Here is a 15,763-nt window from a genome sequence, read left to right on the forward strand (position 1 = left end):
ATCATTTATCATGTGAGATTTGGAGTCTGGATAAGAATAAAGCCTTTTGCATTCTTTGAGAAGAGCCAGTCCTCAGGTTTACAGTAGTTTTCAGGTTTCGTTAATAAAGATGCAGTTTTTCCTGCAGTGTTAACTCTTTGAATCAAAAGTTGGACTTCTCTGCCAAAGGAAGGTTCTCGTTTTTTCCCAGCTTGAGGTCTTAAGGCATCATACTACTGCCAATTTTTAACGGGGTTCTAGGGAAGAGTTTATTAAGCTAGTGTATCTGGGTGTATTGGGTAGGCTACAGCCAGAGCTGTTGCTGTGCCTACCAGTGAAATTGTGACCTTGGGCTAATCACTTCATTGTTCCCTGCTTCCGTTTCTCCAGCTGCAGCACCCTTGCAGGTGACATCCTAGGCTGTGGGCATCCAGATTTGCATGGAGCCTCAAGCCTAAAGGGTGCTACAGAAAGCACCAAGTGCTGTCATTTTCCTGACAGAGCCTCTGTTTGCTCCTTTAGCAAGAGCCGTGCCAGGGTGAACATGGCTGAGCTGAAAACATTTGTGCTTTTGAGGTCCAAATCCTCCACAAGCCTCCTGTGCTTGTGCTGTTGGCACCTCTTCCTGCAATGCTGCTGCATGTGAAGTGTCTCTTGGGAGCTGATTGTTCCACTTGCTGTGGAGCTCTTGAACTGGAAACATTTCCTAGAATTTCCTGGGTATTTGTGCTGTTACTGCTGGGTTCTCCCTGGATACAGAGAGGCCAAAGTGGGAGTGATGAAGGGACACTCCAGCTGGACTCCTGCCCAGCTTGCGAGAGGTTTGTGCTGATATTGGGGACGGTTGTGGTATAAGTGCTACTGGGATTTCTGAGGTCTGCCCATCCCCTGCTCCACAGCAGGAGCTGCTGTGTTTTCTCACAAGTGCCTTTCCCTGAGGTCTGTGGCAGCCTGTAAGAGCAGGCTGTGCTTCTACAAATCTTTGCTTTGCTCAGCAGGGATGCTCTTTTCTCTAAACCCGGTATAGTCCCTCTGAGTTTCAGCAGGCATTGATAGCATGGAGAAGATCGAGTACAAAGCAGCTGGGCAGACAGTTTTCCCCTCCCACTCTCTCTTGTAATACTTTTAGGAAGTAAAGAGGACCTGGAGTCAATGTACAGATGATTTATGTTGGGATTTTTGAAGAAGGGGATTGATGATAGAGGTTGTGCTGCGCTCCAAGTGCCAGGGAGCAGAGGAACCCTGGGTTTGTTATTTTGGTGGGAGACGCAAATGGTTGCTATATGCTGTACACTAATATCTAGGAAGGGATCCCATCAGCAAATTGTGTGTGTGAACAGATGTAGGTAAGGAATCAGAGACAAAGGCAATAGGAAATCCCTCTCCTTGTGCTTCTAGGAGCGACAACACTTGAATACATTAAAAGAAGACAGGTAGCACACAAGGTAGTAATAGGAGGATTTGGTTCAGCATAATAAGCAGTCATCCAGCATCCCACCTCCTTCGCGGCTGTCTGCAGATTCAGCTTTCTGTTGATCCAGCGGGTAGTTTGGTAGATATTCCCAGCTGACAGCTTTCCTCTGCTGAGTTTCTGTTCCACGCTTGTGGTTTCGCTCAGGTCTTTAACTCATGACAAAACTCCAGGCGGTGGGATTGCAGCAGTGTGGGTCTGCAGCTCTTCCCCCGCGAGCTGGAGCCAGCAAGCTCCGCACAGCCCTGGCAGTGACTCTTCTGCAGGCAAATGCTGCATCACCCTGTATCTCTTCATCTGAAGGGGACGTGGGAGAGGAGCATGATCAAGTGGCTGGGAGCTTAAAATTGTTGTGGGATTCATTGCTTCAGTGTGAGTAATATTGAGCCAAATTCACCCTTTGGTGTAAAGGCAACAGCAGCACTGGCATTAACCAAGGGACCCCAGGAGCAGACCAAGGCTGAGGTTAGTCCCCTGTCTTCAGCTGAAATTAAAGACTCCCCATGCGTGTCTGAGGTACTGTGTGTCCAAGCATTCCTGAGAGGTTTGGTGCTTATTTGAGCTGCAGTGCTTAATGGCTTGTTGCAATGAAGGCAGCTTAGCAAGTGTGACAGCTGCCCTATTACCCAGCCACAGCTTACTGCTCTGCAAAGGAGGTGTGGATTTAAGCCAGGAAACCAGAGTCTTCCCAATTCATGCTTTCTCCTTTTCTAAGAGCTTGGAAAGCAGCTCTCAGACTCAGAGTGTGTGCAGATTTGAGCCACCGAGGGCCAGAAGTGTAGCAAAAGGGGTGAGTGGTACCTTTCCAGGATGCTCTTCTCTTGTTCAAGCAGGATGATCGGCATGGTACATGAGGGTGGGTGTGTGGGAGTGTGTGCATGGGAGAGGATGATGTGTCAGAACTGTTTGGTGTGGTACCTCCATGCTGATGGTGAGTAGAGGTGGACTCTGTGAGATGGTTTGGCTCTTCTCTGAAGGAGAAAAGACAGACCAGAAAGAGGATAATAGCTGTAGAAGGTGGCTGTGGAAGGGGTGTAATCTGCTTTCTGTGTCTGCTGCGGCCTGGGCTCAAATTGCAGTGTGAGAGCTTTAGTTTAGACACAAGGGAGAACGTTCCTGCTGCAGGAATAGTCAAGCACCAAGACCCTAGCCTCTGTCATTGAAGGTTTTCTTGAACAGGCTGGGGATGGTTTAGATGGCTTTGAGGCAGTCAAATGGATGATCTGAGCTTGTCAGGTCTTTTCCCACCCTCTTGCTTGTAATTCTGTAAACTAGATCACCTTTGTGTCTACTTCTTGCTATGCAAAAGAGGGAAATGTGGTACAGGTGAAGCATGTTGCTGGGAAATTGAGGTGTGGGATGGAGGCAAATGGGGAAGTTTTTTGGTTGATTAGGGCACGTATGTGGAAAAATCACAGTGTCTGTCAGTAATCAGAGACCACATTACCTGCTTTCCATGTCCAACTGTAGCTGTTAATCTACTGTTATTCTGTAATTACTGTGTCTTATTTGGACCACCACATCACCACAGGCTTAGTTGTGAAGCACGACTTCAATCTGCTCGGTGTCGAATGACCCACAAAGCCACCCTGACCGAAGTTGGTGAAATAGAGCTGAAATTGCCAGTTAAAGATGCTTGGATACAGTTGGGTATAGGGGTGCATGTAAACAGAGCAAGGGCATTAGTCATCGGGATCTGCAGTAAGTCGTGGCACATCTGCCATCGTCAGGGTTCTTTTATAGGCATTGCACCAAGCAGGGTTTTACAGAGGAGGTTTCAAGGAAGAGCACTGGTTTGCTCTCTAGGTGTTTTCTGGGGAGGTTCCCCCAAGGCAGAGGACAGCGTGGGAGACATCACAAAGGTGCTCGTTTGAAAATGGTAACAGGTGGGTGGTGGAGGCTGGGTTTCTTGGGCTCATCAGGAGTGGGAGCCAGCGCATTAGTGCTAAATGACATTATCTTCCTTTTCAAAGCACTTCAAGGACTGCGTATGTTGTGTTTGAAGAGTCAGTCAAACTGTTGAGCATTCCTTGTCTTTCTTCTATCATTCTGCGCTTATCTCTGTGGTATGTTGGGCTGGAAAAGCCCTTTTCAGGTAATTTTGGCAAGCTACTTTACCACTGAGCCCAGTTGCACCCTGCCTAAAGGTTTGGATTGCCCTTGAATTGCCATGCAGAGAGATGTGGAAATTAAGTTATTGGATTTTTTTTTTATAACAAATATTTACTCAATTAAACCAAAAGTGAATCAGTTTCTGAAAGGCTTGTGCCCTTCATACTTTTGCTGTCTATGAGTAGCTGAATGGACAAATCTACTGTCCAGGTATAATAGAATCATGGAATCATAAGGTTGGAAAAGACTCATTGGATCATTGAGTCCAACCATTCCTATCAAATACTAAACCATGACCCTCAGCGCCTCATCCACCCGTCCCTTAAACACCTCCAGGGAATGTGACTCAACCACCTCCCTGGGCAGGAATACCTCCTATTGGATCAGGTTGCTCAAAGCTTCATCCAACCTGGCCTTGAACACCTCCAGGGATGGCGCATCCATGACTTCTCTAGGCAACCTGTTCCAATGTCTCACTACCCGCACAGTGAATTTTTTTTTCCTAATGTGTAATCTAAATCTTCCCTGTTTCAGCCTAAAACTGAAATATTTCCATGCATATAGAAATATGCACAAAAGAAAAGTCAGACTTAAAATCATGAATATTTGAGCTTGAAACTATGTTCTAAGTGGTAGGGCTCTCTAATAAGAAAACTGAGATTACACTGTTCATGATCATAGGCACTGAAAAGTAAGTCTGCAGCTCAAGTGCTCACTAGCTGCCTGCTCTACGAACCAGAAGGATATACAGAATCTATTCAATAAATCTATGGAAGCAAAATGACTCTGCTCTTTTCCCACAAGCAAGACAACTTGTTCATTTTTCATGACAAACTGTTCTTTTTGCTCTTTTAAATATGGTAATCATGTCAGCCATTCCCCAAATAGGGAATATCCTACTACTGGGGCCAGTTTTGATCTTGTTTATATCAACTCCAAACAGTTGTAAATCCAGGGGCTGTTACTATTTTACTTCCCAAATGCTCAGCTGTGAATGAGGTGGGCATCAGGTCTAGAAGCTGATTCCTTGAAGTCCTCTGTAGAGGGAATTATCACCAGTAACTCCCAGTAACCAGCTCTGTATTGCACTAGGTGGGTGGAAAAATGATGGATCCCATGGGCATATCAGATTGCAATGGGAATAAAACTGTTGTCAGCATGATATCATACAGAAAATGAAACATAACAGCTAAATTAAAATCATGGAATGGTTTGGGTTGGAAGGGTCCTTAAAGATCATCTGGTTCCAACCTTCTCCCCCCCTCGATGGGGAGGGTCACTTTCCATTGGATCAGGTTGCTCAACGCCTTATCCAACCTAGTCTTGAACACCTACAGGGATGGAGCATCCATGGCTTCTCTGGGCAACCCATGCCAGTGCCTTACCACCCACACAGGAAAGAATTATTTCCTAATATCTAAATTTCCCATCTTTCAGCTTAAAACCATTACCCCTCACCCTGTCTCTGCACTCCTTCATAAAGAGTCCCTCCCCAGCTTTCCTGTAGCTCACTTTAAATACTTGAGGGTTGCTATCAGGTCTCTCTGGAGCCTTCTGTTCTTCAGGCTGAGCAACCCCAACTCTCTTAGCCTGTCCTTATATGGAAGGTTCTCCAGCCGTTATATCATCTTCATGGCCTCCTCTGTACTTGCTCTTACAGTTCCATGTACTTCCTGTGCTGAGGACTCCATAACTGAACTACATTAAATTAAATTTATCTGAATTAAATCCCATTGTCTCTTTCTCAGAGGCAAGCTTTAGCCAGTGAACCCCTGAAAGCCTCTAAGGACTGTTAGTGGGTTGGAGATATCTTTTAGTTCAGGGTTGTTCGTTGAGTCCTAGTGGAAGTCAGGAACCATTGCCACTGCATGGATCTTCAGTGGCTGAACGGTACGAGATGGGAACCTTAGCCTGGGTCCTGCAGGAGAGGAATCGCATCTGCAGGTAGTAGTTAAAGAGACTGAATGAAGGTGGAGTTTTAGATATTTTAGCAGGGGCTTGTGCAGTCTTTGCACAAGTGTTCGTAATTCAACTTTGGATGAACTTTTTCCTTAACACCTGGTTTTTGGTGTAACACGGTGCTAGAAGGGAAAAAGGAAGGCAAGTGTTTGTTCTCCATAGTGGTAGGTGGTATGAGCAACTTTGGCAGAAGTCTTCCTCCAGACACCATGACTTCAGATGTTTCTCCCTCTCCTCAATTGGGTCTAAGCAAGAGTCTTTTGAGGACCAGCTGAGGGAACAGGTGATTTTTACTCTGGAGAAGAGGAGGCTGAGGGAAGATTTTATTGGTCTCTACAACTACTTGAAAGGAGGTTGCAGTGAAGTGGGTGTTGGTCTCTCCTCCCAAGTAACAAGTGATGAGAGGAAATGGCCTCAAGTTGTGCCAGGTGAGGTTTAAACTGGAAATTAGGAAGAAAAGCAGAAACAAAACCAAAAACAAACTACTCCAAGGGTTGTCAAGCATTGGAAGATGCTGCCCAGGGAGGCGGTTGAGTCATCATCCCTGGAGGTATATAAAAGTTGTGTAGAAGTGATACTTAGGGACATAATTTAGTGGTAGACTTGGTGGTGTTAGGTTTATGGTTAGAGTCGATGATCTTAAAGATTTTTTTCCAACCTAAAAGATTCTGTGATTCTATTCCAAAGGGCATGATGCGCAGGCATGGCGAACATGTGTGTTGCCCATGCTGTGGAGAGAGCTGCCTGTCTGGCATCACTCAGCAGCATGACATTGATAGAGAAAAACAAACAGCGGGCTGTTTTGGAATAGTTTGGTGAAATGCTGTCACCTGGCATAGAACCAAAACACTGTTTAAATCAGGATAAACACAGTCTGGATTCCACCCTCATTTTCCATTCCCAGTCTGCCGTGGAGTTATTTTATTTTAACTGTGTGTAAATCTTACCACATTTCCCTGCAAGGTGCTTAGCACTGCTGCTGTGAAGTTACTAGAGATGAAAGCACATTTGTGAAAACAGGGAAAGATGGGTAATGCAAGGACCAGCCTACAAATCAGTTACAGATTTTGAACTGATTGTCCTTTGTGTAGAACAGGGAAGGGGCAATCCCAAGCAGAAAGGAGCAGTGAAGAAGGCTCATTTTTAATGTAATTAGAGCAAATGTCGATACCATAAAGTAATGCTAGTGATAGCAATAAAGTTATTCATAGTTAATTCCATGGCAAAGGCTCTAGGATTGCCGTGTAATGGTCCATCTTGTTTACTATAATACTCCCTGGGTGTGTCAGTTAGCAGAGTCCAAATGTGGTCCAGGGAATGGCAAAGCCCATGAAGGTGTAATTCCGCCCCTCTACTCTGCTCTCATGAGTCCTCACCTGGAGTACTGTGTTCAGTTCTGGAGCCATCAGCACAGGAAGGACCTAAATCTGTTGGAGTGAGTCCACAGGAGGCCATGAAGATGATCAGAAGGCTGGAGCACCTCCCCTGTGAGGACAGACTGCGAGAATGGGTGGTGAGGCACTGGCACAGTTTTCCCAGAGAAGTCATGGAATTGTGGCTGCTCCATCCCTGGAGGTGTTCAAGGCCAAGTTGGATGGGACTTTGGGCAACCTGATCCAATATAAGGTATTCCCGCCTGTGGCAGGGGGGTTGGAACTGGATGATCTTTAGAGTCCCTTCCAACCCAAACTGTTCTATGATTCTATGAATATTCCAGTAGTCTGTATGGACCCCCCACTATTTTGATTGATATGTCTGTATGAATATTATCTGTACCATATCAGTTCACTTCAGTGTAACCAAGTGGGTCCTAGACGATTTTATTTTCTAGGACTGACATAGCACGACAGAGTTTTGCTGCTTACTGCAGTGACTGTGAGAATAGTACTGCACAGTCTGGTTAAAGTTCAATTCTGCCTCTGCTGTCTCAGAAGGAAAGAGTGCATACCCATAAAGGAACAGTCCATTTTCATTATTACCAGCTTTATTGTGGAAGATAATTCTATTTTCTCTTCAACATGCTTTGAAGGGAAAGACTGCAACGGAGGACGTCTTACCATGTGCATGAACAGCAAAGGCTTAAACCCCAGGTACTCCATCTGGGCAGCTTGTAGACAGTTAAGGCAAAAGGCTTCTCTTTTTGTTCCTCTGTACCTCCTCATGTTGATATTGCACAGTGGAGAATGAGATTCTAGTGCTTGGTTGTCCTGAAATAGCCCTAGGAACCCCCCGAGTCATTTATACATACCGGAAATCTAAGCTGAATTAAGCTTTGGAAAGAGCACTGGAGAGCAATACTATTCTCTTCCATTTCCAGGGGGTCAAAATAGGCCAATGTTTGCAACCTAAAGCAGATCAGCTGAGAGGAAAAAGATTGGCTTAAACGATGGATCCACACTTACACAGTTGACCTGTGAGCAAGCTGGGAACAGACCCCCTCTGCTCCTTGCTTGCGGTCTCTTTGCTCAGTTCTCCAGTTTCCAAACCACAGCTCCCAGAGGGATGCAAAGTGGATCACGTCTGCTCATCAGAGCCCTCTTAAGCAATGATTTCAGGAGCTTCGCCAAGCCAAGTGCAAAGGGAAAGGGGCAGGGAGGGAATAGAGCACAGTGTATTTTTAATTATGATGGTGCATATGTTTGGGAACAGCTGGCTGGGCAGCAGTAGAGTGGTCCCTAGAGTTAATATGAGCCTGATCCAGCCCTCCTTGATACCACGACTGGAAATTGAGGCACTGAGAGCACAGGCTGGTAATTCAAAGAGTGGCAGCAAACTGACAGAGGGGTTGGCAACTGGCAGGTAGATAATGCATCCTGTTAACTCCTGTAATTCCCCGCCAGCCTGAAGGAAATTATCCTGACAATTCCTATTAACAAGTGGCTGCGTGACCCTGTCCTGAGAGCTTCATCAAAGCTGTTTACTAAACGCAGATTGCCATGTTGTATCTTGAAAGCAGACTCAATACCAGTGAAGAGGTAGCAATTGTTAATAAATAGTAGCACGTTAAGATGTCTCTGTGGGTGATTTTTGTGTACTGTAATTACATGGAATTGCCTGTTAGACTGGCCAAATTATATAAAAGGGGCCCTCAGCTCCACAAATGCATTGCCGATAATGGGTAATATTAACTTTGGCATGAGAAGCCTGTAGTTATGATACAAAGGAAGCAAAATGAGGTACCAATCCTCTGGACCTCTCTTGCAATGGCATGGGCTGAGCTGGGAAAGATGTCGGGTTGTTTCGGAAAGAAGCTGTGAAGTAATTATTTATCAATGATGCCACTAAACAATCTTCATGCAGGGATCTCAAAGTCCTGAGTACTGTGTGCAGTTTCAGGCACCAAAAAATAAAAAGAATATAAAGTGACTGGAGAGTCTCCAAGGGAAGCCACAAAGCTGGTGAAAGGTTTAGAGGGGAAGCCATATGAGGAGTGGCTAAGGTCACTTAGTCTGTTCAGCCTGGAGAAGAGGAGACTGAGGGGAAACCTTAATGCAGTTTACTGCTTCCTCACAAAGGAAGGAGGAGGAGCAGGTGCTGATCTCTTCATAGAATCATTTAGGTTGGAAAAGACTTCTAAGCTTATCCAGTCCCACCTTCAGCCCAACACCACTGTGCCTACTAAACCATGTCACGAAGTCCCACATCTACATGTTTTCTGGTCCTCTCCAGGCATAGTGACTCCACCACTTCCCTGTGCAACCTGTTCCAGTGATTCATCACTTTTTCAATAAAGAAATTTTTCCTAATATCCAACCTAAACTTTCCTTGGCATGACTTGAGGCCATTTCATCTCATCGTATCACTTGTTACTTGGGAGAAGAGACCAGCACCTACCTCACTACAACCTTCTTTAAGGGATCTGTAGGAAGCAATAAGGTCTCTCCTCAGCCTCCTTTTCTCCAGATTAAACAGCCTCATTTTCCTCATCTGTTCTTCGTAAGAGGCATGAGTGGCAGTATTGTCAGTTGAGTTGTGTCAAGAGCCTGGTTCTCATCCAGGTGAAGGTCTCAGAGCATCACTCATTATCCAAGTCACTAAAAGTTATCTTGTATGGCTGTGCATTGTGTCTCTTCGGGGCAGCTACTGTTCTGTCCAGAGGCTGTACTGCAGTACATGGCTGCTGCTTTATCATACAACTGCAGTGTGTATGTATATATACAAACAGCATGATCCTAAACATTAAACCCAGAATCTAACTGAATAGGGACTAAAAACCAATCAGGATTGGTTTGGCACATGACAAGAACAAGTTCACCTCTTGGTCGTTCAGCCCTTCTGACTTGTTTTCTTACAGCACTGACATACACGTCTTTGTTTAGAAAGCTGTTCACTTTTCTGAGTACTGGTAAAAGCATTATTTTTCTGCAATTTCAACAACCAGCTCTCTGCTTTGACAAGAGTTGTCCAACCAGTGACAAAATCAATACAACGTGGCTTAAAACACTTCTCAAGAATTGAGAACAGCCTTTAGGCCAGTGACACAGTAAAATGGTTCCTGAGCAATTCCTGCAGTAAATCGCACACGTATGGACCAGTTTATTGTCAGAGGAATGTAGTGCAGGGAAAGAAAAGGAGCAAGTGGTGATTTCTTCTCTCTAGTGACCAATGATAGGACCCGAGGGAATGGCAGGAGGATGTGCCAGGGAAGGGTTAGGGTGGATATTAGAGAAGGGTTTTTCATCCAATGGGTTTTGGAGCACTGAAACAGGCTCCCCAGGGAACCAGTCATGGCACCAAGCCTGACAATACTCAAGAATCATATGGACAATGCTCTCACACATATGGTGTGAATGTTGGGGTTGTCGTATGTAGGGACAGGTTCCTTGTGGGTCTGTTCCAACTCAGGATATTCTCAGATTCTATGATTGCTTTGAGCTCATGACCTGGGAGGAGAGGTAGAGAGAGCTAGTTTTACAAGACAAATGTAAGGAACAGTCTAATCACAGCCTACAGGTATCAGAGGGATGGTTACAAAACCTATAAAACCAAACTCCTGTTGCCTGTGCCTGATGATTTAACAAGGAGAAAAGCCACAAACTGTAGCTTGGGAGGTTCATGTGCGACCTTAGGAAAACCCTGTCACTGGGAGAGTGGTGTGGCTCTGGAATGGTCACCAGAGGGATGGGAGCTCTCTGCCTTTGAGAATTGACAAGGCTCATCTCGACAAAATCATAGCCAACCTCACCTGATGTTAGTGGTAGTCTTGCTTCAAGTGTTAAATTGGATTAAGAAGATCTAGATGCCCCTTGCAACCAATACTTCTGTAATTTTCTGACTTAATGAGTCTTTAATTTCAAATGCGCAGGAAGTCAAGCTCAAGGCAACCATTTCTAAAAACAAAGGAAGCCCAGCACCCCAAATTCCAAACTCATATGTCTGTGTTTAATTTGGGAGCAAAAGAAATGGTTTAATTTTTGGTGACTTTATTGGTATCATGTTGTACGTATAAAAGACTTTGTTCAGCCTTTTGTGGTATCAAGGACAAAAAAAAGCAAAAAGAACAGCTTGCTTGTAAGGTCTCAGGCAAACTGCATGGCATTAGGAAATACCATTTTTGACTTTGTTCTAATTGGAGCCTGTTTGACCCTGGAGCCAAAGCAGGGTAATGGAACAAGCATGACTCAAATGAAGTCGCTTTTCACGGTGTTCTGCGGAAAGTAAGAAAAGGAAACAGAGAAATGCAGAGAATGTAAAGGCGGGGAAGGGCTGAAGAGGAACATTAAAAGCAAGAAGAAAGGGCATAATATGTTATGGAGAATGACAAAGAAGGGGAGGAAAGAAAACAAAGGAGAGGAAAAAATTAGGGAGAAAGGAAGAGAAGGAAATAGAAAAGAAGAAGGAAGCAAAGTGAAATTGTAAAGAAAAGGAGGAGTGTCCTTCTGCCCTGCTAGGCAGAGCAATGAGGTGGTAGGACAGTAAGCAGCTCCAGGCAGTAGCACTTGTTATTTCCATCCCAGATGATGTCATTGATTGCTTCTCTTCTCCCTTGTCATGCTTGGTGACAGAATCGCAGGACTCACTCTCATAACGACCTGTGCTCTGTTCCTTCTTGGCTGAGGCAAAGGGTTTTTTTTCCATCTCCAACTGGGCACGGCTTCATTTATATTTCAGGGTGCTTCTGGATGTCACCCTTCAGCAGACTTGGGGAAGTGGGGAGGTACAGGACATCTGGGACAATCTCCAGTCTAAGCAGGTGGAGACTAACCTATCTTTTGCAGACAACTTGTTTGTTCCTAGAGTGTGGTGCTGGGAAACTCCCATAAAACTGCTTTCTCACTTGCCTTGAGAATGCCTTGCTGTTTTTCTCTTGATATCTCTATTTCTCTTTAAACAACCTTGCTTTTCCCCCTCGTTCGCCTTCAAGGGAATTTCCCTCACAAGACTCAGATCCTACAGCATCCGACCACCTTCTGTCAGGGGGTTTAATTAGTCAGAGGAAATAAAACAAACGATGCTTCATTTGCCAGAGCAAAGAAGTGGGGGAGGGTGAAAGGAAGATAGAGAGGACAGAGAAATCTTTAATAATAAAAAAAGAAAGGAAAAACTTAAGCTACTTGGGTTTAAGCCCTTACGGTTTTTTATTCCCAAAGGAGTGAGTTCCTGCTCTTATTGCACTCAGTGTTTTTTTCTAGATATGCACCTTTGTGATGCCAACAGAAGCCTCACCAGGACTGAACCAACCTTCCCTTCTCTGTGGGAAGAAGGGACAAGCTTCATAGCATCTCCTCGGGATGAGTCCTGGTGGGCATGAGTTTTGTGACAGTCTAGCTGAGGGACAAAAAAGGAGGTGCAGAGCAGGGTCTTTTTTTTTGTGGGAGGGGCTGCAGGTAGACACCAGTTATTACCCACTGGTCTGGCTTCCAGTTGGCTGGTCAGCCATTTGTATATTGCCTTGGCAATGAGCAAACATCTGGCCTAGGGATGGTCTTGTACGTGCAACCTCTTACTTAGCTGATGGAGGATCCAGTTGAGGATTATAAGTGATATGGGAAAGGGGGTGAAAAAAACTGAGGTTGTCGGATGTGGATGGAAGGCAGAGAGAATGTGGAGGGGAGGAGAGTTATGATTACTGTGTTGGAGATATAGGGGCATAACCTGCTCATCTTTTAAAATCCAAACTCCATTTCTTCCATTTCTCTTGGGTGGTTTAGGAGCAAGCTATGTGTCGGTCTTTTTTTGCTTTAATGGAGCTCCTCCCCTGCTTTTATCCAGTTACCCATGAAAAGTCAGTGAAATGAGACCTACTTAAATCAAATGTCACAATCGATGCTCATCCCAGGCCACCATTTGTGCGATGTGAACTCATATCGCCGTAAGGGAGGAGCAGAAAGAGAAAAAGGGTTGAGAGTGAGCTTGGAGTGAGTGACCAAGGAGCAATGCATGTCTGAGGAGCTTGTGTTTAACATGACCGTGTGTCTCTGAGGTGGGGCAGGGCTGTTGCCCACCTGGGCTCTGCAGTGTGAGAGGCAAAGCACAGGTGGAAAAGGAAGAACAAAGGAAGGAGATTGCATCTCTCTCTACACATACCCTACACCAGTACCTGACTAAATCCGAGTCCTCTGATTCCAGAAGAAACTCCCTTCCACATTTGAATTTGTAAGGAATAGGTTATGATATTTCAGCACTTGTGGTGCCTGGAATATGTCCAATTTCAACATTGTTTGATGGAAGACAAATGAAAATGTTGATATTGTCATTGAAATTACTTTCTGTTTACCTAATCCCAAAAAAACTGCTTCTAACCTTCTACAAATATTTGGCAGGAGTAAATTCTGTGTGACTGCAGACACGAGTTGATGTTAAAAAACGCAGTGATCCAAGCCTCTGTGGAAGTTTAGAGAAAGAACCTACATGTGCGTTGCATTTCCATGAGCGCTTTGGGAAGCCATAGGTGGGAGAGATTCAGGACTTTGCTGGACAGCTTGGCAAGGCTCAGTGCTGTGTTGTTCTTGCAGTTTCTGCACAATTGCAGTTAAAAGGACTAAAGTGTTGCTTGAAATCCAATTCTGTAATTTCAAGTAGAATTAGGCTCAGCATCTAAATGCTTTGTACGTGTCTATGGTGGTGGGTTTTGAGAGTCCCAAGCCTCCTGTTTCACAGTGCAAACTCAGGGAAAAGATACAAGCATGCTGGGCTAGTGATGTGTCAGAGCTAGTATGGTCTATAGGGAGGGGACATAAGAGACATAGCACCACACTGCAGTGCAGTTTGGCTTGCAGTCTGTAGCTGGTCTGCATCCAGTAAAGATCCCTCAGTCAGCCTGTACTCCTTATATATACCAGCTGGGCATTCAAACCGTTGAATGTGTCACTAAATTTTGTCTCAGATCCCTTAAGTTCTTGTGCCAACCTTCCCAATAGGTCCTGTGAGGTTCGCTGCAGCAGTATTGTGAAAGTTTTGTTCCTTGTTAATTCCCTTCAATGAGATTCAAAATGTGAGAGGTGCCCTTGGTCAAAACATGCAAGTAAGGAGGATTTTCCCAAGCCCTTCAGACTGCAGGGAAAATTCAGCTCAGATCCCAATATACCAGAAATGTTTGACTTCTTCATGGTGGGTTCTGTGGAATTAATCTGTGCTGAATTAATGGACACATACTTGCTTTTACCCATGTGTTGAGCTGGCCAGACTCCAATTCATGAAATGGTAGGCACGGTGGTGTTGGGCTGATGGTGGGACTGGATGATCTTAGAAGTCTTTTCCAACCTTAATGATTTTATGATTCTATATAAGCATAGCACTGAGCCTTGCCTAATGTATTTTGCTTGGCAGCAGGCTCAGTAGCCTGGAACAGAGCTGCAGTAGCTTCAGCTTCATGGCATCCTGCTGATTGAAGTTCAGGTTGAGCAGCCTCAGACCTGCCAAGAAAATGGTGTAGACAAGTCCTTAGAGGACTGCCTGTTCCATTCCCAAATTCATGCCTAATTGCATTTTTTCCCTCCCCTATGCTAAGCCCTTGCTATGTCAGAAACCATCTCATCTCCATGGCTGTATTGATAGGTGTTGGTACTGCGCCAAGCTAACGACAACCTTGACTGTGCTCCCACACCTCTGCATCCTGACTAATCACTCTAATAGAGGGTTCTCGAGTGTCTGCTACACGGTGGGTCTCTGCTTCTCTGCCTTCATGCCAGCAGAGATCACTGATGTGGAAATGAGAAACATGCTGGAAAAAAAGCCTGCAGCAGAGATAGCAAAGTGGGATCCAGATCCTCACTCTAAGCTGAGAACAGGAGTAGTTTAGTGATACTACTCTGCCAGATGCTAACTAGGTAACCAGTCCCAGTGATGCAGAGAACTAGATTAGGAGAGGTTATGGCATGTGTGCTTGTTCTTGATATTGCTGCAGCTGATGATGAGTATATCTTTTGTGATCAGACAAGAAAGGGGAGCCATTCCATACCAGATTTTCCAATTAGGACTCCTGTATATGTAGAAATGCCTTCTATAGTTGTGCAAGAGTAGTGAAATGATGGATGGTATGACTGGATGCTGGGTCCTTGGGGAGGATATACATCTTATTTTTCCTTTGCTTGCTTCATTTCCTCCTTTTCCAGATGCGTGTTTGTAGTTGATGGAAGATTTTCACCTTCTTTTCATCCTCAAACCATCATCATTGCCATTCCCAAAAGAGTTCATTTGTAATTTTTCCACTGCCTTTTGCTATTGCCTCATTAATTATCTTCAAAGTTTCACACTGGGTATGAAGGATCCGATTCTCCCCTTGCAACACATGCCTTTTACACCCCTGCCTCACCATGGATATCAGAGTTGTCACCCAGACTTCACTCTTGTGTGTGTGTGAGTAGAATCAGGTCAAAAAAAAAAAAAAAAAAAAAAAGACTGGGTCAACCAGAAATAGATCTTGGTCATCTTTCCTCTTTATTTGTATGTGCAGTGTGATGTGAAGGTCAGGTGAGTTGACACACAGACAATTAGGAGGAAAGTTCTTGCCGTGAAATTAACCTGGTAGCATTTGCTGAGCATCTTCTTTTTTATTTTTATGTCTTGCTTTCTCTCTTTCAGAACATGGAAAAGGTGCTGGTCCCTTCTGTCACGTTAATTGTAGGCTGCGGAGTATCTTCGCTGACACTTTTGCTGTTGATTATCATTTATGTCTCTGTTTGGAGGTATGGCTTTCGTTCTTTTCTCTTCTTGTTGGGGAAAGTAACTGTTTCTTTCTTACATGGGTCTTGGAGGTATTTGGTTTCCTGTTTGGGTGTCTGGTGCCTGGGGAAGAAAAGT

General features: G+C 44.7%; 1 protein-coding gene across 12 annotated transcripts in view; it reads left to right on the forward strand.

Annotated features, from left to right (window-relative positions):
• The window catches only part of ADGRB1 (adhesion G protein-coupled receptor B1), a 316,254-nt gene that overhangs the window by 223,398 nt on the left and 77,093 nt on the right, over window positions 1-15,763 (forward strand). For all 12 annotated transcript variants that reach the window (XM_069854743.1, XM_069854742.1, XM_069854741.1 and 9 more), the window contains one exon: window positions 15,545-15,648. In XM_069854743.1, the coding sequence (XP_069710844.1) occupies window positions 15,545-15,648 (104 nt within the window). The remainder of the gene's footprint in view (window positions 1-15,544; window positions 15,649-15,763) is intronic.

The sequence above is a fragment of the Phaenicophaeus curvirostris genome, chromosome 3, assembly GCF_032191515.1.
Source record: "Phaenicophaeus curvirostris isolate KB17595 chromosome 3, BPBGC_Pcur_1.0, whole genome shotgun sequence".
Classification (NCBI taxonomy): domain Eukaryota; kingdom Metazoa; phylum Chordata; class Aves; order Cuculiformes; family Cuculidae; genus Phaenicophaeus; species Phaenicophaeus curvirostris.